Source organism: Xiphias gladius, chromosome 3, assembly GCF_016859285.1.
Source record: "Xiphias gladius isolate SHS-SW01 ecotype Sanya breed wild chromosome 3, ASM1685928v1, whole genome shotgun sequence".
Taxonomy (NCBI): Eukaryota; Metazoa; Chordata; class Actinopteri; order Istiophoriformes; family Xiphiidae; genus Xiphias; species Xiphias gladius.
In genome coordinates, this window is record NC_053402.1 from 12,050,781 (window position 1) to 12,072,823 (window position 22,043).

Sequence of the window (22,043 nt, forward strand, 5' to 3'; positions counted from 1 at the left end):
ATCCAAGCCAGACTCAAACACCCTCGAAATGCATGTGCGTAACATTTTCAGACACACAGTATGTCCCTCATCAGGACATTTCTCCACTCTAAATCTGTAACTTATGTTAAAGTGCTTTTTGCCCAGACCGCCATCCATAGGATAAGGCTCTGACAAAGGAGGTTGGGATCCCTTCTCCGTTTTGCAGCATCCCAGCTGTAATGCAGCACAGGCCGGACATGTTACAGTCTCAGAATCTCCCTGTCCGGGTACGACACACTCTGTGACGTCAGACACCTCTTTGTGTGTGTGTGTGTGTGTGTGTAGGCCTCTGTCAGCCCCCGCATGACTTAGGAGGAGGAGGGATGGATGAGGTGGGATGGAGGAGAGGGAGGGAGAGGGGGAGAGAGAGAGAGAGAGAGAGACACACGGAGGTGGGCTTAACGCTGTGATGTAATTTCATGGAAAAACATTATGTGTCATGATGCTGCATCCTACTGACGCTTCGAGCAGCAAAGCCTCCTGCTGGCCGAGGAAAAGGCCATATGAACTCATTGCTTCGAAAAGCCAAGTTAGTTTTTCTGAGCATAAAAATATGAGCTTTATGTTGCCACCTTACATCTAGCAGCAATGTCTCCTTATCTTGGGCATCAGCAAGCCGTTGTTCTTTCAGCAAATGCAGAAATCCACGGTGTTATATGCCATTCTGGAGCAATACTAATTCTTCGGTTGTTCTGCAATGCAAAAAAATTCACTAGCAGAGTTAGCTCTAGGCAGGATGATAGGAGAAGTAGAGATTAATTTTGGACATGTAGTGCAGTATTTTTTTTATATATTATATATTATGCAAAAAGGCCTCATATATTTTGAAACTATAGATAAAAATCCTGTTTGAATATGATGCTGTGGAACAGAGAGGATGCTTCAGCTTATTTAAAAAAAAAATAATAATAATAATAAACATGCAGCACCATCTGGTGGCAATGATGGTCACTAACGTTGAAGGAGTCAGTCGTTCGATGCCTTGCTCATTACTTGATAGACTTGAATATCGTCAAATCTGAACAATGTTTGTCGTTTGAACCTGTTATGAGTAATATGAAGTAACTTATTATTTAACACCTAAAAACCTAGTTCATCTGCTAGTTCATCTGTTCATCTGGGTGTGGTTTTTAAAATCAGATTGGACTGACGGTGACCAAACCAAATAACTGTAGTCAGATTCAGATTCAAATGATGCTGATTCCTGAATGGTGCACAGCAGTACATGACATCACCTTTTTGTAATGGAGACCCGCCCGATTCGAAGCTGTGAGAAAAGCTCTGGAAAAAAAAAACAAAAACAAAAAAACAGAAATACAAAAATATCTAATGTGCAATAACCAAAACTGTTCTAACTTTGGCACAAAATGGTGTGTCCACGTAGGACCCTATTCCTCATAGTAAGAAGCCTGTAACATACGGGGGGGGAAAAATTGCAAAAATGAAATTAATAACAATGAGACACATGATAACAGCAACTTCTCCATGAAACTGATTTAATAGATTGTTAAAAATAAGGCTATGATGCTGTTTTAGCAAACACTGACCAGAGGAACCACCGTTATGGCGTCCAGAGAAGCCCCGTACAATGGGTGATTGTGACCATTCTCTGGGGTTTTACAGATGGACATACAATGAGAACACATATACCGTTCATTTGCAAAAATCAAACCCACTGACAAATGTCTCTTGCGTTCAAACTCTTACATGTACACATACATGTACTGTACACGCACACAAACACACGCACACACACACACACACACACACTATAGACATCCACCCCACCCAAAACGGTGGCAATAAACAGAGATTTAGCTGATAACATAGCAGTGTTCTCTTAAAAAACATGCATAGCTTAGTACATGAATGTGTTGTTTGAAAACCACCAAGTTATTGTTTGCATACTTTGATCTTATGGTTTGTCAAAAATCTCCAACATGATTACATTGATTTCTTTTATTTAACCATTATTGACAATCATGTAAACTCATTGGACTATTTTGTTTACAATAGCCTCCTATTATATTTTGCTCATGTAGAAAGTTACATTCTGAACCAAGATAGGCTCGATAACAGGAAATAAATACTGGAATGGCAAAAACACAACATAAAGTTATTATTTTGAAATGGACTGAAGACCAATCTTGGCCCAACTTTTCAGATATATAAAAACAAATTAAAAGACCTGCTTAATATTGGTATCCTATCATGTTACAGTCGTCAACAAAATACTCTTTACTTAATAAAAGTGTCTCACGGATGAATACAAAACACGCACAATGGCCAAAGCAACAAAAAATAACGACAATATTTGCCTTCCAGGCCACCAAATGTATTTTTGACAACAAAACAAGGAATGATGAGGCAATCAGGAGAGACTCTCTTTAGTGCTGTGTGCATGTCCATTAGAAGGTGCCACACAAAAATGTTATTTTTAGTCAGATTCCCTTATTCAAGCTTATTTCCCCAGTAAGATCTACATGTATAACCTTCAAATTATTAGACTCATAAGACTTGTTGGAAATGATGAAAAAAAATGAAATTGTCAGTTTCACGGTGCTTCTTCTTTCGTCCTTTGGTTACTGGGGTGCCACCTCGCTACAAATATTTGTTCATTTTGTTCCCTCTACACAATTAGCACATAGTAATTTAGTGTGCATTACCATGGGTGTTCTTCCAAACCTTAGCACATAGTAATTTAGTGTGCATTACCATGGGTGTTCTTCCAAACCTCAAGCGACTAACATCTAACATTTTAAAGTGCCAATGAGATGAAGCACACAGGAAGCACCAAGCTGGTGGCACAGGCAGATTCTCCTCACACGACAGACGAGGTTTTAGCTTTAAAACAGCCGAGCAGGCGCAGACGCGCACACACACACACGCACACACGCGCGCGCGCACACACACACACACACACGCGGAACGAGGATACAGGGTTTCCCCATGCAGGCTAATGCTAACCTGCAGTACAGTAAGCTGGGTCTTCTGTTCACAGGAAACCTTAAAGTACCCAAAAATGCTTGGACATTATTCATATCACAAAACATAATCCTGTGGCAAATAGGGCTCGGTTTCATTCGATATTAATACAACCTCTAAAATAATGTTTTATCCTACAACTTTTGCTCAATAAAAGCACATTTAATTATGAGTACATGTTTTTTGTGGACCACTTGTACGTGCAAGCTGCTTTTCTAATAATCAGACAATACAGTAGAGTAATCAGCCTCAGAGGACACATTCAAACAATTGAACCTTTTGATATTCTGTATGCATTTTGACTTATAGGTATCATCCCTAATGGTAAAGATAATAAAAATGCTCAACACAGGAAAGATATCAGTGAATGCATTCACACATCGGATGCTCGCACATGTGCAGACGTGTGGTTTACAAATGTAAAGGTCCTACGCGTGTAAATACAAAATATTCTTTAGTTCAAATCAAAACTTTTAGCTCCCTTTTTTTATGACTGCAAAAATCCTTCAAGTGCTTTCCCTTTTGTCTTTCACAATCGAAACCATTTTTAACATTTGGGCGACAAACATTACCTGAACAAACTTTGCCCACACCTTTACATGTGCTGACTTGGCCTTTTTTTCTGTGTGCACCTGCTTTTCCAACATGCAGCCCAGCAGAAGGGAACACTTGGACCATGGACGTATTCTTTAAGTAAACATAAACCTCACCTCACCTATTTCAAATTCATAAAGAATAAACTGTACAAAACATGGACTAAAAATAATAGGTTGTTTTTTTTTTGTTTTGTTTTTTTTACAAAGTAGTCAACTACTCAGGCATTAAGAACGTAATACCAAATTAAAAACTTAGAGGAGGGCATGCGGGGGTTGGACGGTGGCCCTGGCATTGACACAACAGTCTGTGATTGTTTTTTTCAATCATGAGGAGTTGTGACCTGCCAGACAATGAGGTGGCTCCGCTCGGCCTTGGTGGGTGCTGACTGCTGGCTGGCTGTCGGCTCTGATAAACCGTCCAACTCACCGCCTTCATCGCCTGAGGAGGAAGACGATGAGTCAAACAAACAGCCTACCAGGTGGGTCACAGTGGAGATACTGGATGCTTTCGCACCAGTTTTAATAGTCAGACAGTGAACATTCAGCTGCATTACTTTTCAAGTAGATTCAAATGCAACCTTAAATATTTTGTAGCGGAAACATGGCGTACTCACCCATTCTGAAGTCAATGTAGCCTTCACCTCCACTCATGACCAAGTATGTTTTGGGCTCAGAGGTCGCTGTGTCCGAGGATTCGGAGGCAGGGTCATCAGAGCCTGAATCTGCACCACCTGGGGGAGGCATTGCCTGTCCTGTGACAAAGAGAATCAAATAACCAAGAATCAAAAAAAAAATATTTTCAATTTACAGTAATGAGAAACAGAGAAAAAGGATTTTGAAAAGCTGTAATCAGGAAGGAGCTGCCATGTTTTTTCTGTTGTTTTTTTTTTTTATATTTGACTTAAGCAGTGACTTTATTGTCAAAGATTTCATCAATTTATTTTCAGGCAACTATTATTCAAAATATATTCAAAAAATTGACCATAATAAAAGACGCAAAAATGTTGGCTGCATCTACAACGATTTCGTGATCAATTAATCTGCTGATTTTTTTTTTCTCGACTAATCATTTAGTCTATGAGAGGTAAAAAAGTAGTAAAAAATGCCAAGGTAACATCCTAAAATGTCTTGTTTTGCCTGATCAAACTCCAAAATCCAAAGATATTCATTTCAAAATTATATAAAACAGAGGTGCAGTTTGAAATATCACTGAAACCATTCATCAACTATCAAAATAGTTGCAGATTACGTTTTCTTTTTCAATCGACCAATCAATTCATCGTTGCTACCTAAATGTCACAAATATGAATGGTGTTCATATCTATTTGCTGATACCTTATCAGACTCAAAATAATTTCCATTACTAACATACCTGTAAGTAACCTAGCCCAAACACGTGGCTGGCAAAATTTGCCATCGTTTAGCAGCTATTCATTTTGTCTGTTCTCGCCACTTCATTCCACAGTTTTCTGGTCTGCCCTTGTCGCTCACCTGGCACGGTGACAAAAAACTTGACAGCATCTCGGTGTCCATGGAAACACAGCTGGGCGTGGGCCATGGAGCAGTATGGCACAAAGCTGCCTGGTATGGCATAGTCTGAACCGTCATCACCGTAAACCCGTACAGCACTGCCGGGCCGGTTCGGCACTATTCCCGCCGTCTTGCTGGCTGCAGAGTGAGAAAGGAATAAAATGAATAAAAACTGCTGTTGTCAAAAATGTCTCATTTTATTTGCGTATTTTCCTGTGATGTATGAAAGCAGTGAAGGCAAGAGACTTCAAAACAAGGTCTTATCGGCAACGATCGACAAACAAGCAAAGGAGAGAATAAGAAACGAGAAATAAAATAAAACCGAAAAAAGCCAGCTGTGGGTGAAGGGGGCAAAAGACAAATCTCAGGTTGAGGGCAGGAAATGTATCAAAAAAGATCAGTGTTAATGGTTCACTGAGGCACACACACACTTACACAGACATATATTTACACAACAGTGTGAAACTGTGAAACTAGACAAAGCAGGGTTATGAGCAGAACTGGCCGGCACAGGGGCCTTTTTGCTCTCATTGTTTCTGAAAGCATAAACAAAGTGAGGCACCCTTGCAAAAAGAGAGCTCTATGCTTCTGGCCAAGGAGTAGAGCCTGTAGGAGAGAAGCTAGAGGTGGAAGAGAAAGGGGACCTAGCCTTCCTCCATTTCCACTGAGAGGAGAGCTGTGCAGCGTAAACCTGCCAAATGGTGTTGTGTGAGCTACACGGTGCCTGTGAGACCCGTATCCATGGCGACCCAGTCGGCTTTTTTATTCGACAGTTAGCGCCTGGGAGGTAACAATTGTTGCACTGTCTGAATGTGCCTTAAGAGAAATGTAGGACTCCGACACACAGTGAGACGAGGCAGGGAGGATGTATGACAGCCAGGATTTAGAGAGAGGTTAAAAAGCCAGAGAGCGTGAGAGAGAGAGTGAGAGAGAGAAGAGGTGAGGCTGTGTACAGTATGATGTTGAATCATCCCTGAGGCACCTCAGGGTGTCCACGCTGAGGGTCCGTGGCTTCCTAAAGCAACTGGAGGAGGGCGTCGAGGAGGCAGCAGAGGGGGATATGAGGGCAAGCCACTTGTTTCCGCTACTACTGTACTACTGCACCTCGAGCGCCAGAGTGGGCACTCATTTTAAGCCACACACTGTCAGAGATGGCACAGTTTGTCAAAGACATCGCACAGGATCTTCATTTTACAAATGTTATGTTTTTCAGATAGTGAACTTAATATTTTCTCCACAACGCATAGAAAGCATTCAAAACATTTATGGGAGAAATATTCTAAACTTAAATCACTTTACCAAGAATGAATATCAGCGCTCATATTCAAGAACCTAAACTTTACAGAGCTTTTCAGTTAATACACACAGCGATATGAAAATATGTTATTTAGCCCTATGAAAATAAAAGTGGACATTTTGGAGCAAATCGGAGCGGGCTGTTGATGTGTCGCAGGAGTATGATACCTTCAGACAGCGGGATGGAAATGATGACGCCATTTCCCGTCCCCACCCACAGACGGCTGCAGGACACCACCAGAGCTGTGATTCTCACGAACGAGAAGCCCAGTTTACCCGTACCTACAGCACACACAGAGCAGACAAGCAGACATTTGATTGCTATGTTCAGAAGTTAGAAACTCTACCAACCATATACAGATGCTGCTCTCAAACTTTTATCTATTGCACTGTACTTGTGTACAGAAGCTTTACACTGTAAATACTGTATGTATGGCACTTTGACCCACAAGAGGCTTGTTACACAAATTAAATTTCATACTCCCGCAACATCAATAATAAAACAAACCTAACATCAGTTCAAAATACATAACTTTAGATTCAGAAGATCTCAGGTTTATTTTAGCCAATGATTATTTCCCATAAAAAGTAAGTTAAGAAAAAACAATGGCCTGGTCGGCGCAAAGTCAGAGAAGAGATCAGGATTTCTGAGAGAAGCGACTAGTGCATATGGAGAGAACCGTATGTATACCAAGCATTTTGCTGACGTAGGGCTCGATGTCCACATCCTGGAGGTGCTGGTAGGTGTGGGCGTGAAACAGGCGTAGGGTTGAATCCAGTCGGATGGACACCCAGATACCGTCTCCAACCCAGGCCAGCTGCCGCACCTGGCTCTCCTTGCGAGGATGAGCGTCAAATGACTTCTGCTCAGGCACGGCAGGTTGCAATGATGCGATGTAAGAATATTGTGGACATGTCAAATGTAAAATTCTTAGATGTCATTATAAGACATGTCTTAGATAAAGGCAAGTTTATATATATATTAAAGATATGTTCCTGATCTGGGCTTTGCCGAAAGACAGGAGTACTTTTTCCCTTTTACCTACACTAGAGTTGAGGCTGACTAGAAAAGAAAACATGACTGACAGAGACTTTATTGACTCTCATGTCCGCTGTACCTCTATCCTCATGGCCTTGGGCTGGATGACGTAGATCTTGTTCCTGTAGCCGCACCACACCTTGTCATGGACTACGGTCATACAGCGGATAGAGTGGTGGGGCCGGCCCAGATCCAGCAGGTGGTAGTTGGTTAGGTCCCACTGACCGTCTGCTGGCAAGAAACAAAGAGACTTGAGAACCGAGGTCTTTGTAGTATGAAATGAAGTAGCTCCAACGGTATGAATGCAAAAATTAAAAATATATCAATTCATTTAATCGTTTAAATTAATTAGTCATACCAAACACTGAATGAAATGCAAAAACTACGCTTATGCCCTGCTACAAGGAGCGCTATGCCACAGACTTACCAATGCTTCTGTGGAAAATTGCTAATGTCCCATCGGCTAACGCTACCAGGACTCTCCCTTTAACATGCCTTTAACACATCAGGAAGACACTGTGTTAGACATTTTTTTCCTGTAGGTGAAAAAGTATGTTGAACAACTCCACAACTGACTTTGTACCCACACTATGCTGAGGATGGAGTCTTTCAGCTTGATGGCATGGAGACACTTCCTCCAGCGTGCCACGGACGAGTGGACATACAGACTTGAAAATGAAGAGACATGAGAGATAAGGAAAGGCTGAGCAGAGTACAGCACAATAAGGGCTAAATGAGAAAAATAAAGCTGGTGAAAGTATAAGTGAAAGGATTTGCTCACAATGAGAAAAACAGAACCACTATTAGGTTAAAACCGACTAGATTTCATAATGTGTCTAATGTGTGCTCATGTGTGCTCATAATGAACTTTGGTCGCCACTTATCAATCATTCAGTCCCTATATTGAAAAGTAAAGTAAGTGCATAATAACTATTCTCTCAATGAAGTCATAGGTTCATCATCACTCTGTGAGGGCCACTCCTTATTTTCTGCTGCACTAACAGCTCCCTCTAGTGGCCTCCCTCGTGTCCTCACCATCCATTCTGTGCTCCCAGCCACATGGTGGGGAGGGCGCTGCTCATCCTCAGCACTTCCCCGTCTGATGGGTCGGAGTCTTCTGGCAAGGAAGTCACTCCGTCTTGGCCGGAGCCCCTGGATCACAGAAGGCACACCTTTCACCAGGCAGCAGTCTTTCAGATACATGCTTCATAACGTTGCACTTTTATTTTGTATTTTTTTTAGTTTTTTAGACTGACATACCGCCAGTCTCAATAGTGATACTGCTGACGGCAAAAGTGCAGTTGACCGTTACTACTTCAGCTGATTTTTGTTGTTGAGGGTGTGTTTGTACTGTAGAATGGCTAAAATTTTCAAATCAAGATTGTTAGCCTCCTTTTAATGTGAAAGAACCAAAAAAAAAAAAATCCCACACACTGTTGATCTCTTGTACTGACTTTATAAACAAAGTGCTGGTCCTCAAACCTTAATCAGGTTTATTAACTTTTTACCTTCGTCGGGGTAAAAATTAAGTGATGAAATTTTACCTGATTAAGATCTGAGGACCTAAACGTTGCGCTGGGTTTTTCGGTTCTGTCGCAGTCAGAGTTTATGATCTGGCTCAACTTGAACTTCTTGGAGTTTGTAGCCTCTTTTTAACAAAATGCTTGCAAGAGGTGTTGCTGGACTTTTGCACTGGGTAAGACATTATTTATTTATACATATACTTATTTGTCTCTTGAAAAATTGCTATTGTGATTTGCACCTTGAAAACTTAAGAACAAACAAACAAACTTACTAATACATATTTAAGCATTTGCTAAAATATTTAACAATTTCAGAAATGATAATCTAGAATATTATTCCTCACCTCTGTGTGTCATCAGGAGAGGAGTCGGTGGGTCCCACCCCCAGTGGGTCAGTGAACACATGCTCCGTGTAGATTCCTGGCTGGTTTTGATCTGTTCCGTGGTCACCTTCTCCTTCTTCGCCCACACCAGCGTCAGCCTCCGTTGCTTCCGTTGCCTCTTCCGCCGTGGGAACCCCATCTTCTGCTGGACTGGTCTCTCTGGACAGCTCAACTGTGGGCGATGTGGAACGAAAGGGAGAGGTAATGAAAAAGTAAAGGTTTGGGTGGAGATTCAAACACACAAGGAAAAGGAAAAAGGTGGATTGTCGGTGATCCTTGGGATCAGTGAACCTGGCTTCACCTAGTTTAACATTGGCGTGGACAACAGTATGGCAAAAGTTTTCCCAGCAGATAACTACCTGAGCCAGAAATGGCGCTGTTCTCAGCCAGCTGGTCTGTGACACCTGGGCTGGCCGTCTGGGGGATGGCGGTGGTCCCCTCTCCTGCCATGGCACCATCACTGCCTGTAGAGCCCACACTGGCCACGCTGCCAGCCAGTGACACCCCGTCACCTTGGCTAGCCTCCGGGTCCTGGGGTACCTCCTCACCTGTCGGATAATCAGTCTCCAACACCCCTGGGAAAAATAAAACAAAGAACACAAACAACCTTAGAGTTCAAATTCATTGCTGATTCAATCAGAAAGGAACTGCGCAGTTACAGATGACAAAGAGAAGGAAACCCACTGACCCAGTGCCCACAAATAAACTATCAACCTACCTGGCACACTGGCAATGCAGATGACATGGGTGTTGCAGGCGTAGAAGCTGTCAAGTAGATCGCTGGGCTGACTGGCATCCAGCACCATAACCTTGGTGGAGGAGTGGGTGCTGGTGCACACCCACACCCGACTGGACATTTCATTCTGAAGTATCAGCTCCTTCTCCTGCTCCCCTCTCTCCTGATCCTTAAGTAAGATTCAAAGATCAGCCCACAGCCTCGACAGAATTTGAAGCAAACTTTGAAGAACTCATTGGCCCTACAAAGTGTAGCTCCGGTTCAAACATTATAATAATACAGAAAACACTACTGAATAAGAACAGCCTCTTCCTTAAAGTACTTACTCTCACCTTACTCTCTTGCTCCAGCTGGTCCAGGCTACTCTGGGAACCCTTCGTCTGCTTAGTAAGCTCTGGTATCCGCCCCCCAGACAGGTTGACCCCTGCGGCACACCAAAGCTGGGAAACAGAGAGGGAATGCAATATCGATACCTCATTTTCTTCAGAATTCACGGAGATGCACAAAAGGCCACATAGTAAGTTTTGTGTATGTACGTGTCAAGTTTTTTCATAAACTACCTTCAAAGAAGTGTCTTTCTGATCCAGAGGTCTCAAGTATACTGGTACAGGTAAGTTCATTTTGTTCTCCAGCTGTCCACCATTTGCCACCTGTGGGGATGTAAGCAGCATATGTGAAGGCCACAGGCTTTAACAACAGATTTTCACCCAGATTGTGACAAAAAAAACGTAGTGAAGGTTTTTTGAATGGTCGACATTAATTTGAATCATCAAAACATGGAATGAAATTGCTGGGTTTATGCTAGATTTTGGTGGGTTTCAAACCATGTTAAATGTGCTGCTTTGTATGTTTGTTTTTTTTACTAACTACAAGACAGACATGGACACATTAATTATAATTCATTATAATTTCAATTTTAATTACATGTAACAGGTTAATTTAAAATTTGAAAGATTACTAGGTTAAAAGGAAACAGCCCTTCCCTTTGTCTGCTTTGAAGACAAAAACAGCTCTCGCAGATATCACTTAGTGCAGCTTTCATTTAGGTGTAATGCAGTAGTAAATAACAATTTCCCTTTGTTACACAGCACAGATGGAGCAGTGGTACCCTAAACATAGCCCCCATTTATGCTCAGCAGAAAGCAACGTCAGCTACAAAGATAAGTAAACGACATATAAACAAAACATTCCTCAGTCAGTCCCAGAATGTGGAAAACTGCACATAAACCTTTACAATGTTCATATTTATGTCACCGCTACATAAATCTGTGTCAAGCTCCATCTAGTGGAAAATTTAAATTAATGTCTTGTTCAAAAGAGGGAAGCTGAGTCAGGGGAACCAAATTAAAATTGACAGTCTTGATCAATATCACTGATCTGAAATGAAAAACAGACAACTATTTTGTTCTTTAGTCTTAGTTCTGTGTAAAATGAATCATATTTAGTCAACCTCATCATGATTTTTAGAGAAGTTTTAGTTGACTAAAAGTTTAAAATTTTAAAGAAAACTAACTATTTTAGTCTAGTTTTAAATCAATGAGAACTTGACATTGACTTGTCTTTTTTTAGTCATCAGATTATATTGAACATTTCAGTCAATCTAGTCTAACCAAAACCAATCATTTTTTGTCAACTTAGTCAAATTTATTTTATGAAAAAAAGATAAAGCGATGCATTCTTTCTTTTTCTCAGCCCCATTGTAACGAAAATGGGCCCAAATATCACCTGGGGTCTTTCTCCCCTGCCCTGTTGTTGACACTGTTAACTATCAGTAAATAATTCCAAGTCCGTGCTGTGCTCATTGGCTGAGGTCAAATAGTCTTTTTTACTTAGAAAGGTTCCTAACTGAGTGAAATGACCCGGAAGTATGTGAGTGGCAGCCATTTAAAGAGCCAGTGGATTTCCCTAAATGCTAAGGAAAGGTGCGTCAATGCTTCCTTCCTTATCTCACTCCGCAGAGGGTACACTGGACCATCCAAGTCCTTACGAACATGACATGACATTTTCCATTGAGGTCAAGGAAAAAGTGGTGAGGAGAAAAAATAGCACGTAATGTTTTGGACCATGCGACCGCAGCCATTCAGAACGAAATTCAGACTATTCCCTTCAAACCTTCAATTCCCACCTTGTATTTGCTGGGCAGACTCCAGCCGTGCGCAGTGACTCGTCCATCCTCCTTCTGCATGTGGGCCTTGACCTGTCTGTACTGGGCTCTCTTCTGCTCTTTACGCGATGGCGAGCTGCACTGATCCTTTCTACAGAAAGAGTGCAGACAGAGAAAATGTGATCAGGTAACACATACATTATATACATGTTCATTATCACAGGCCATTAGGTGAAAATTTCTCTACAAATGTTGTTGGAATGAGTCATGGCAGACCTCAGGTTATGCAAGTTCCACATTCTGTGCCTTCTTCAGAACTTCCCTAAACGTGTCCACCTTGATATTACATGCACCAAACTCACAGTCACTTGACTCCATTACTCACTCTTCGTTGAGGAAGTCGAAGGTCTTGGACTTCTCTGTGGGGAACTGGGAGAAGGTGCTACTCCTCTTTACCAAGTTCACCGGGGCGTTGTATTTCACGTTAGACTGGGACTCCACCTTCTTTATAGCGGGGGCACTGGAGGAGGAGCTAAACAGTCTGCTGAAGCTGCAGGTGGTGAAGTTACAGAAAGCCAAGAGGGAAACAGAGCCCACAGGAGTGGAGGGAAAAAGAAGGGTAGGGGGATCACCAACCGATCGGGCACACAAGGAACTATCACAAACATGTACTGTACAGTGACATAAAGCATGCTGGGAGTTGTGGTGTAGCTGAGCACTTCATCTCTATTCCTATTTGTGTCTTTACCATCTAAAAGCAGCACATATCCATGTATAAATTACACATAATTCAACCATTTAGCAAGTGTACATAAAATTGATACCAGTTTGAATAAACAGATAAAAGCATTAGAGTTCAAAGAATAAAACCTAAATAAAATATCTTATTGTACAATTCATTGTTTCAGAATGAATGCTGTTCAATCATGCTGTTTATAGTTTCCATAGAAACTATACAATAGAAACTGCTGTGCAGAAAAGATGGGGGAGAAATTGTTACAATAAAAATAGCAGACTGAAAACTGATGTGTCCCCAGCGATTTATATGTTGCTAAAAGTCCAAAATAAAATAACATTGCTTGGTTTGTAAGACATCTACTTAACCTGTTGAAAAAATTCCTATAATAGAAAAAGCCAACCAATCTGCAGGTACAACCTGACTTAAGACAGAATATGAACATATATTAAGGGTGCTGGAGAAACTCTGTCCCTCTTTAGCGCCCTATGAGCAGACAGAGTGGGAAAACACCAAAAGGCACACAGCAGGCAGGAGACAGGAGATCCCAGGGGTACAAGGAGAGTCATGTCTGAGCAGTTTGTGATAACAACAACTGATGCACTGCATGGAGAGCAAAGATAATGGATAAAGACACATCAAAGTTGGATCCATTTGTAATGGAGGGAACAGCTCTGTGTCAGTAGAGGGCAAGAGAGAGGTTTGGCAGGGGGAAGGTTTTTTAAACCATCTTTACCTAATGCTGCCAATTCAATAGCACATCACGGAAGAGATAAGAAAAAAATGTATTTGAATAACTTGGGAGAAAATGTCACAAAAGTTAACTTGGAAGGCTGTCAAAACTAAAGCCCCGACAAAAGGTAGAAGATATTGTAGTTTTAAAAAAAGAAACGGTAAAGTTGAGAGGACTCACAACTGCCAGATGCTGGATTTCTTTTTTTCTGTGAGCGTCGGATTTTCCCTCGAGGCCCTAAAGAAAAGGACAAGATGATGATCATGTTAACTGTCAGTTTAGAGACACACAAGTACAGGATTAGAATAGTAACTTTAATTTAAACAAAAACGGGATTATGTACATGTGTAAACTTGCAGCCCTTTGCGCTGTACCTGATCATCTCTGTCCACCGAACAGCTTCCTGTAGCTCCATCAGTCTCTCTTTGTACTGGTTTCTCTCCATCAGCACTCTGGCCATTTCCACTCTGGTGAAACGCTTCCTCTGGGCTGTAGGTACATCACTCTGCGGCAGCACACAATTAAACCCAGCAATGACTGGACATAAATACATTTAGTATTTCAGGAATGAGCCACATCTTGACAGAAACAGGTCAAACATGTTATATAAAGTTCAGCTGCAGAAGACTCACATCTTCTTCGTCTTTAGTTTTCTGTTTCACATCCTCCATTTCCAGTCGCACTCTGGAAAAGATATTTGGGAAACATTCTGTTGTTGTTTTGCATAAGCACAGTAGTAGTTATTTGCAAAGTTCTATCTGTTAAGAATGTTACGTACTTTTTGAGTTCTTCCTCCAGCTCTCTGTTTTTGTCCTCCAGCTTGGTCTTGGCCTGCAGCACGGCCTCCATCTCTCCCTGCAACATCTCCTTCTCACAGGTCAACTCGTCCACCTTCAATATCAAATCCTTATTCACCACGTTCAGGGCATTCCTGGACAGAGAGGGGACAAGGACATTTTAGTAACATTATTCAGCATTTTTTTAATTTATTTTTCCTCTGGGTCCAAGGCACATTTTAACTGGGAAAGCCATTAAACAAAAAACATTAAGTTTTGTACTTACTTTGTCTCAAGCAGTTGTGAATTCTCCTGAATGAGATTTTCAACTTCCCGGCCCATACCTGAACGGAATTAATGATGACGTTTGAATTTTATTACAAAAGAAAAAAAAAAAAAAAATCTGACAACAAGCTGGAGAAGTGACTACATAAGCACTACATAATTCAAATTTACCACTGTAGATTATTCGTACTATAATCAAATCCAACAAGGCACTATGTGTAATGTGAAATATCCCCTAGTGAGATATTTGCTACTGTAGGTTTCACAGTACAAGAAACTACCACAACACACCAATCCACAAACCCACAGCATATGTCACATGACTGACAGGAGAAGGATGGATAGAGTGGGTGAGGTCTTACCAATCAAACTAAGGTCTGAGAAAACCATGCAATCCAAGTCAGGCGGAAAGAATAAGGAAGAGAGAGAAAGAGAGAGAAATGCGGATATAGTTTGAGCCAGTGGAATGACCAAAATGATGGAGGAGCCAGAGCTGAACGTTTAGCTGTTGACTCCGCAAGCAAAGAGGAAGAGACGCTGCCGAATCTATAAGACTAGTTACATATGACAATCACAGCAGTAAAGAGAAGGAAAAGAGGAAAATACCAGGGCAAAAAAATATTTTAAGCTGTAAAAAGAACAGTTAGGCCAACAAAAGAAGCATTAAACTCCATCATACATGCACCGCCCTTTGTCAAAAGTAGTCAAAAGTCAAAAGTAGGCAGCTGAAAAACTATAATCTGTGCATTAGTGAACCGACTGAATGCCAACCGTTATCAAACATAATGAAAAAAAAGCTGTGAGCTGCAGCAATGGCGGATATGGCAGAAAGTGACTAATGAGTTGGGGTCACGGGGACATTACAGAAGAATGTTAAGTTTAGGAAAGGTCTGAGGTCATACACACCAGAGTACTCCACTGGGATTATGGACAAAAGCCAGAGGATGAGACACGGGAGAGAGAGAGGTGATGTTAACATGGGTAGATGGCTAACACTGCGTAGTATAACAGCTGGACCAAAGCAAGTGGTGTAGCACTGGAGCAAACAGCAGGTGCTGGAGTTTGAAACTAGTACTATCAGTAGAACAACAGCTATGAGCCAAACATAGTAGCAGATCATTTTGAAAAACCCAGAAAAGCACTGATTACAGAGATAAGAAATATTCAGGGTTATTACACATTGTTTTGGATGTACTGACCAATGTTTCACTGATAAAGCAAGAAAACAGTTGTAGTCAATTACATTATGAAAAATTCTCTGATGTCACATAATCTTTTCATTAAAATTTGGCAATTACCACCACAACCTGAAGTACAGGCATGTTTGTCAGGAGACCTTGAAGCATATTTTTTAGAGTATTATCATACCACGGGCACAAGATCAGAGAAAGATAGGCTGCATAACAATTCGCATCCCTTTTTAAATTTTGAAATATCATAAGTACCCTTGCTAGAGTTAACTGTAGTTTTAATAGCAGGGAACCATAAGGAATATATCAAAATCAAATTGTAAAAAGTATTACACTTCATTTCATATCTATTTATTTTCTCAAAATCATTTAACCATTAAACACCACAATACAAGGAGTATTTTCAGTGGCCATGGTATAATGGTATAATTTATATGCTTAATCTTCACATAACATGTGAACTGGGCATTTGCTGAACCCATCATATATTGTAAATATTCAAGTACCGAGAAAAGGCATGTTCTTTCACATAAACAACCACTGAGTGAATTTGTAATTGAATCAAGACATTTCAGTTTCATTACACAATATGTCACAACTCGCCAGGTGAAATTTATCCAGAAGATCTGACAGGATTGCAGCAACATTATTCCATTTCAGTGCTACATTGCTCCAATGAAGATAGAGTTCTTACTCACCCAGCAGGTCAGCCCCTTCATCCACATCCCCTATGAGCCCAGTGCCTGCAGACGACAGCTCCTCAAACAGAGAGTCTGTATTGCGGTCAAACGCCATGTTCTCAATGCCTTTGGTAGGGGTACTGGTAGAGTAATAACAACAGGACGTGATGTTTTTCTAGCCTGTGAAACTTTGTTTGAAACCATCCCAACAGCAAGTTCTTTGTACTACCTGCAGAGCTTGTATCCAATGAGATCCATGTCCAGCTCAGGGGTGGACTCAATAATGTCCTTCACATCTGAGCTGTCGTCATTTTCAGGCAAACCTTCAGAACACGACAGATTACCAAAGAAAAGGAAAAAAGCGTCCTTATTTGTGGTATTTGTAGATCGAAGTAACAAAAAAAGATTTTTTATGACCCCTATACAGCATTAACACAGTATACCAAATATTTGTGCTATATACGGTAAATGACAAAAAAGAAATATGCATGAAATCCACCAAAACTAACGGATGACTACTGATTGTGAATCTGTAAATAACAGTTTCATGATGTTTGATCCTACCCACTGATATGGATCTGGTCCCTGGTGCTGCCTGCACCTCAGTGCTCTTACTGTTCCCATCTTCTCTCTCCATGTCCGACGCAGTGGTGGACATCGGTGTGGCCGACTTGGAGCCGGTGAAGTCCGACAACTCATCCTGTAAACGCAGGGGACTGCTTTATGGCAACATTTACAGAGAGCTGCTCAAAGTCAAGGGTGAAGATGACGCTTTAAATGGACCAGTGCCAAAATGAGGGAATAAAAACATGTCGAACATGTTTGGACCACAAAGAAAACGACAACAACATGACACAGTTTACGATCTAACAGGTTAACATGGACAGTTGTTGGAACAGAGAAAGAGCTAATCACAAACTAGAAAAGGCTTGAGATTCACTGCATATGCTACACATGCAGTATAACAGAAAACACGAGAGTCCAATTTCCGTCAGCTCTTACACTGTGGAGAGCAAGAGCATCGTAATGATCTCAAACTGAAATTCTACTTCTAAAACTGATTTTCTGATTATCTTTTGGCTTTAATTAGATTCTTATTAGACCAAGAAAAACTTTTCTTAAATACAAAAAATCTGAAATACTAAGCTACAGGCCAATTTTGCGAAATTGGAGCTCAAGAAAACATCAGGGAACCTAAAAGATATACTATAAATTAACACAAAAAAGAAAGAACCTTGAAACACTTGAGGATAGCTGTATGTCTTTCAGATGCAGAGAAAGAAAAATGAGCAACATAAACTGAGACACAAAGTCCACACAGAGCTACACAGCTTTGCAAAAACATCAACTGAACAGAAATCATGGCCACAATGAGAGCTGCCATTCTACCTCTAGTACACAACACAACACAACTGACACAGGATCGAAAAACTAAAAATGGTTTAGAAGAAACTGAAATTATAGATCTACTGGACTAAGTCTAATGTTACACAACTACAGCATTAGGAGACAGCATACTGATTAAATGTATAATGGTATGTTAATTGTATAATGAGTGATCAGTAAAGAGCTACATGAATGACGCAAAAATACAAAGAAGCATGTGAAATATAAAACTCATGCATTTTCAATGAAATGAAAAGCAAATTAGAGGCCAGATGCAACCACGCTGCTATTGAATCTAAAGGATAAATAATTAACCAATCCCATCTGTGGCACGACTGACTGTTGTGTGCACTTATTTGAAAGACCCCAATGTAGCCTACAGACAGGACATGGTTGCATGTAGCACAGTCTAGGACAGGTGGTCTGTGAAGCGAGGGTCTATAAATGCACAAAGTGAGAGGCAACGCTTTTGAAAAGATGAAACAGCAGAGTGGAGGAGACTACTGAAGCTCACACACACACACACACACACACACACACGCAAACACAAACACTCTGCTGTCCACAGCCAATGCGGGCGTGCCCCTGTTGCTGGCACTTCCGCTAGCCACCACTCATCCAACTACCTTGCAGTCGTCAGCCAGTGAATTCCCCCAAGTAGAGTCCTGCGCACTCTTACCCTCCCTTTCCTTTGGGGGGTCGACATAAAGCTCACATGTGCAGAGGCAGTTAAGGAGAAATGCATACACCTCAAAGTGTGCATGTCTGTGAAGTGAATGGAAAAGTATTGCTGTGTGTGGCAAAATATACAGATGCGTTTGAGCCTTTGTGTGTGTGTGTGTGTGTGTGTGTGCGCGCGCACGTGGCCAACACGCACACACATCAGTTCAGCCTACTTTTAGAATGCTTTTTTACAGACGGAGGAGCGTGAATTCGCCCCATCACTTACACTGAAACCGTTTTTAGAAGTGATCTCTTTGTGACCAGTATGGAAATGAGGAATTATTACAGCAGCCAAAAATATTTCAATACACATCGCCATGTCAGTATTGGTTTAAAATAAACTTCAAAAAATGTGAACTCATCCTTTAAGTGCCACTGCTTTTTTAAGGTACCTTTAAATGAAATAAAATTTAATGATATATATATATATATAATAATAAATATAAATATGCCAATTTTAAAGACAATCAGATGGTTTTGACTCATATTGAGGATGGAAATTAGATCATGGCTGGCATGCAGGCATATGCACATCATTGACCTGTCACTCATCAAAGCAACACCACCCTCTCCCGTAAATAAATATGAGGGGTCTGTTCAACTCTAGGAGCCCGTCTGCATATCAAAGCCACTCGTGTTCAAAAGGCCACGTCTCAACAATAACCGTCCTGTAGCACTGATTACATAAGAACCAATCCCAGTCCAGCTAGCCTTTTTCTCCCTCAGTGACTGGCTGTGAGCCATACAGCGGCATCACTCCCGTCATGCACCGCGCCGCAGAGCCGATGTCCCAGTTTTAACAAAAACGCAGCAGTGGGATGAAATTGCATTGTCACCCCTCAGGTCCCAACTGCCACAGATACAAACATAGCCCACATAGCAAAAATGTTTTGGAGAGTGCCAATCATTGTTTTGCCTAGAGAACAGCTTAATTGTAGCTGACACAACATAACAATAATTTGTGCCTGTATCAAAACGAAAATTGTTGCAATTATGAATATTCATGAGATACATTTAATGATCTCTTCTGACTGCCGCGCTAGGGGAAGTTTGCATATTCATCAATGGCTAAAGAGGAGGTTGAGGAGGAAGTCTGAAAACAGAGATTGCCTTGTCAGATGCCTTCTAAAACACGCTCAAGCACGGCGGAGCCCAATCAAAGGCTCTCTATTTTTAAATGGATCCAGAGCCAAAACCGCAAAAAACTCTTCTAGCACTAGCAGGAGGGCTAGAAATGGGATTACAGCGATCACATCAGTCTCCATAGTTTGTGATTTTAAACTATTGACATTTATTTTGATCAGACGGATAAAACAATGAGTGTGTTCAGGTAGTAGTTGGTATTCAGATATCAAACAATGTGAAATAAGCAATGTCGTTTTAACCATTTGCTCTTAACAGTTAAGTGAACAGAGTAATAATGGGATCAGACTACACATTGGTTTTTTCATCATTTACGATCATCAGAATTCAGACCGGACAATCAGAATTTTACACGTTGCCAAATAGGACACACAACTGAGACTCTGGACCAAAGATAATGAGGTAATAATGAGGAGGAGGACACAGTCAAACGAGCCAAAACATTCTAACATGTTGGCCTTTGAGTCGAACATCAAAAACATGGCATCATTTGTCTTTCACTATGCTACACTGACACTCATTTCCAAACTCCCCATGTAAGTCATCAGGCCGATATCATGTAGTCTGACCCTGACATGAGTTTATTCTCTGCAGGAATAAGTCTTTATTTCCCACCAACTGTGAACCTAAAGTTCAAATGGAGGTGCCATCCACACACACCCACCTTGAGGCTAGCGTTGGACCGTGGCTGTGTTGGGTCGGTGAACCTCCAGCCCTCTGTGCCGGGTGTCTCTGCTTTGGTCTGGGGGTCTGGGATTAGCAGAGATGCCCCACCAGATGAGGGGAATATCCCCAATGAAAGAGGCCGCTCTCTCCTGGAGTGGTAAGAGGGATAAGAAAAATGATTTCTGATCATGTTTTCCACAGGATCAATCTCAGAATGTTGTCTCACTTGAGCCATTGTTATCCACTGAGTGTTTGCTGCGGTAGTGTTCTGATTTGCAGGTAGAAGATCACTCGTACAATAAGTTCAAATAAACTTGTTCACAGGTTTGGTCCATAGGTTTATTTTCCAAGAAAGATTGTTCTTCCTGGTGGACTTCACACTTGTTTCTTAACAAAAACTTGTTCCGTGTGATCTTACCTGACTCTGCCGACCGAGCTCGAGTCTGAAGTCTCACTAATCTGCTGCATTTTGATCCTCTCGACGTGCTCCATATAATTATGGATCATCTGCAGAAGTCAAAGCAAAAGGCCCAGAGGAAACTAGTCACAAATGTTATTAATGTTTACAACTCCACAACACTTCTTTCCTTCCTCACCCACTCACCTCTGTGTGTCTCTGATAGAGGGAGTTGTATTCCTTCTTGAGCTCCAGCTCTCGTTCTTCTAACCTTCCGACTGAAACAGATGACAACACTGCTCAGTTGAGGGCAGTCACTTTACAAGACAAGAAACACACTGTGTATGAATGGATGAATTGCAAAATGAGAATAAAAAAAAAATACACGTTTTTAAAAACACGGGAACCAGAAATGAAAACAGTCCAAGTAGGATCTGGACCATAATATGTTTACCAATAACACAAAACATCTGTAGAAAAGCTATAGAGTGTATATCATGTATTATCAAACCTTTTTAAGTAAAGAACAACACTATTATTTCACATCTTAGGATTTTGACTGTTGTGTCTTTGCATGTGCAAACTCTAGCACAATCATATACATAAAAGTGTGTGCATAAGGCAGAGGGGGGTAATCTCACTCAATTGGATTTCAGTGGTGGGCCAATTTAGGAAGTGACAAAAACATCCAATCCACTATTAGTGTGGCAGGTTTAGCCTAAGTCACACAGAGAGCTGCTGCGGCAGACAGATATATAAAGCCTGGATACTATCAATTACAGCAGCTAAAGCTTCTGTACATTGTGTGATGACGTCTTGCCGATGTGTGTATTTTGACTCTACCAGGGGATTTCATTCTGCTATTGTGAATCTTCAAATTCATGGAGACGTGTAATGAGGTGAAGGTAGAACAGGCTATACACAGCGGGAGATAGCTGCAGTCTGAAGTAATCCCTCCTGTGCATACGTATTAGTTATGTGCAACTATGACAAATCACTGAGTGGGGAAGCTGAATGTGAGGCTAAAGATTAAGGCTATGACACTGATTGAATTTACAATTTACTTCCCGAGAAATCTGTTAAGCATGGGTCAATAAAATTACTTTCTTTTTGTG

The 22,043-nt window shown here is 41.2% G+C and overlaps 1 protein-coding gene across 8 annotated transcripts in view; it reads right to left on the bottom strand.

Moving 5' to 3' along the window:
- Positions 1-1,511: 1,511 nt before the first annotated feature.
- Positions 1,512-22,043, bottom strand: part of spag9a (sperm associated antigen 9a) — a 26,634-nt gene continuing 6,102 nt past the window's right edge. The window contains exons 3-32 of one of the 8 annotated variants that reach the window (XM_040118840.1): positions 21,136-21,206; positions 20,950-21,038; positions 20,530-20,680; positions 18,626-18,709; positions 17,178-17,313; positions 16,843-16,936; positions 16,632-16,753; positions 15,106-15,120; positions 14,745-14,802; positions 14,461-14,613; positions 14,315-14,366; positions 14,057-14,187; positions 13,863-13,919; positions 12,599-12,763; positions 12,235-12,364; positions 10,670-10,759; positions 10,442-10,549; positions 10,092-10,278; positions 9,733-9,948; positions 9,335-9,545; positions 8,503-8,619; positions 8,055-8,135; positions 7,895-7,962; positions 7,547-7,695; positions 7,120-7,291; positions 6,597-6,710; positions 5,094-5,270; positions 4,217-4,354; positions 2,756-4,041; positions 1,512-2,706 (exon numbers count right to left, since the gene is read on the bottom strand). In XM_040118840.1, the coding sequence (XP_039974774.1) occupies positions 3,923-4,041; positions 4,217-4,354; positions 5,094-5,270; positions 6,597-6,710; positions 7,120-7,291; positions 7,547-7,695; positions 7,895-7,962; positions 8,055-8,135; positions 8,503-8,619; positions 9,335-9,545; positions 9,733-9,948; positions 10,092-10,278; positions 10,442-10,549; positions 10,670-10,759; positions 12,235-12,364; positions 12,599-12,763; positions 13,863-13,919; positions 14,057-14,187; positions 14,315-14,366; positions 14,461-14,613; positions 14,745-14,802; positions 15,106-15,120; positions 16,632-16,753; positions 16,843-16,936; positions 17,178-17,313; positions 18,626-18,709; positions 20,530-20,680; positions 20,950-21,038; positions 21,136-21,206 (3,455 nt within the window). In that variant the 3' untranslated portion in view covers positions 1,512-2,706; positions 2,756-3,922. The other 7 variants (XM_040118821.1, XM_040118805.1, XM_040118788.1 and 4 more) reach the window with 7 other exon arrangements.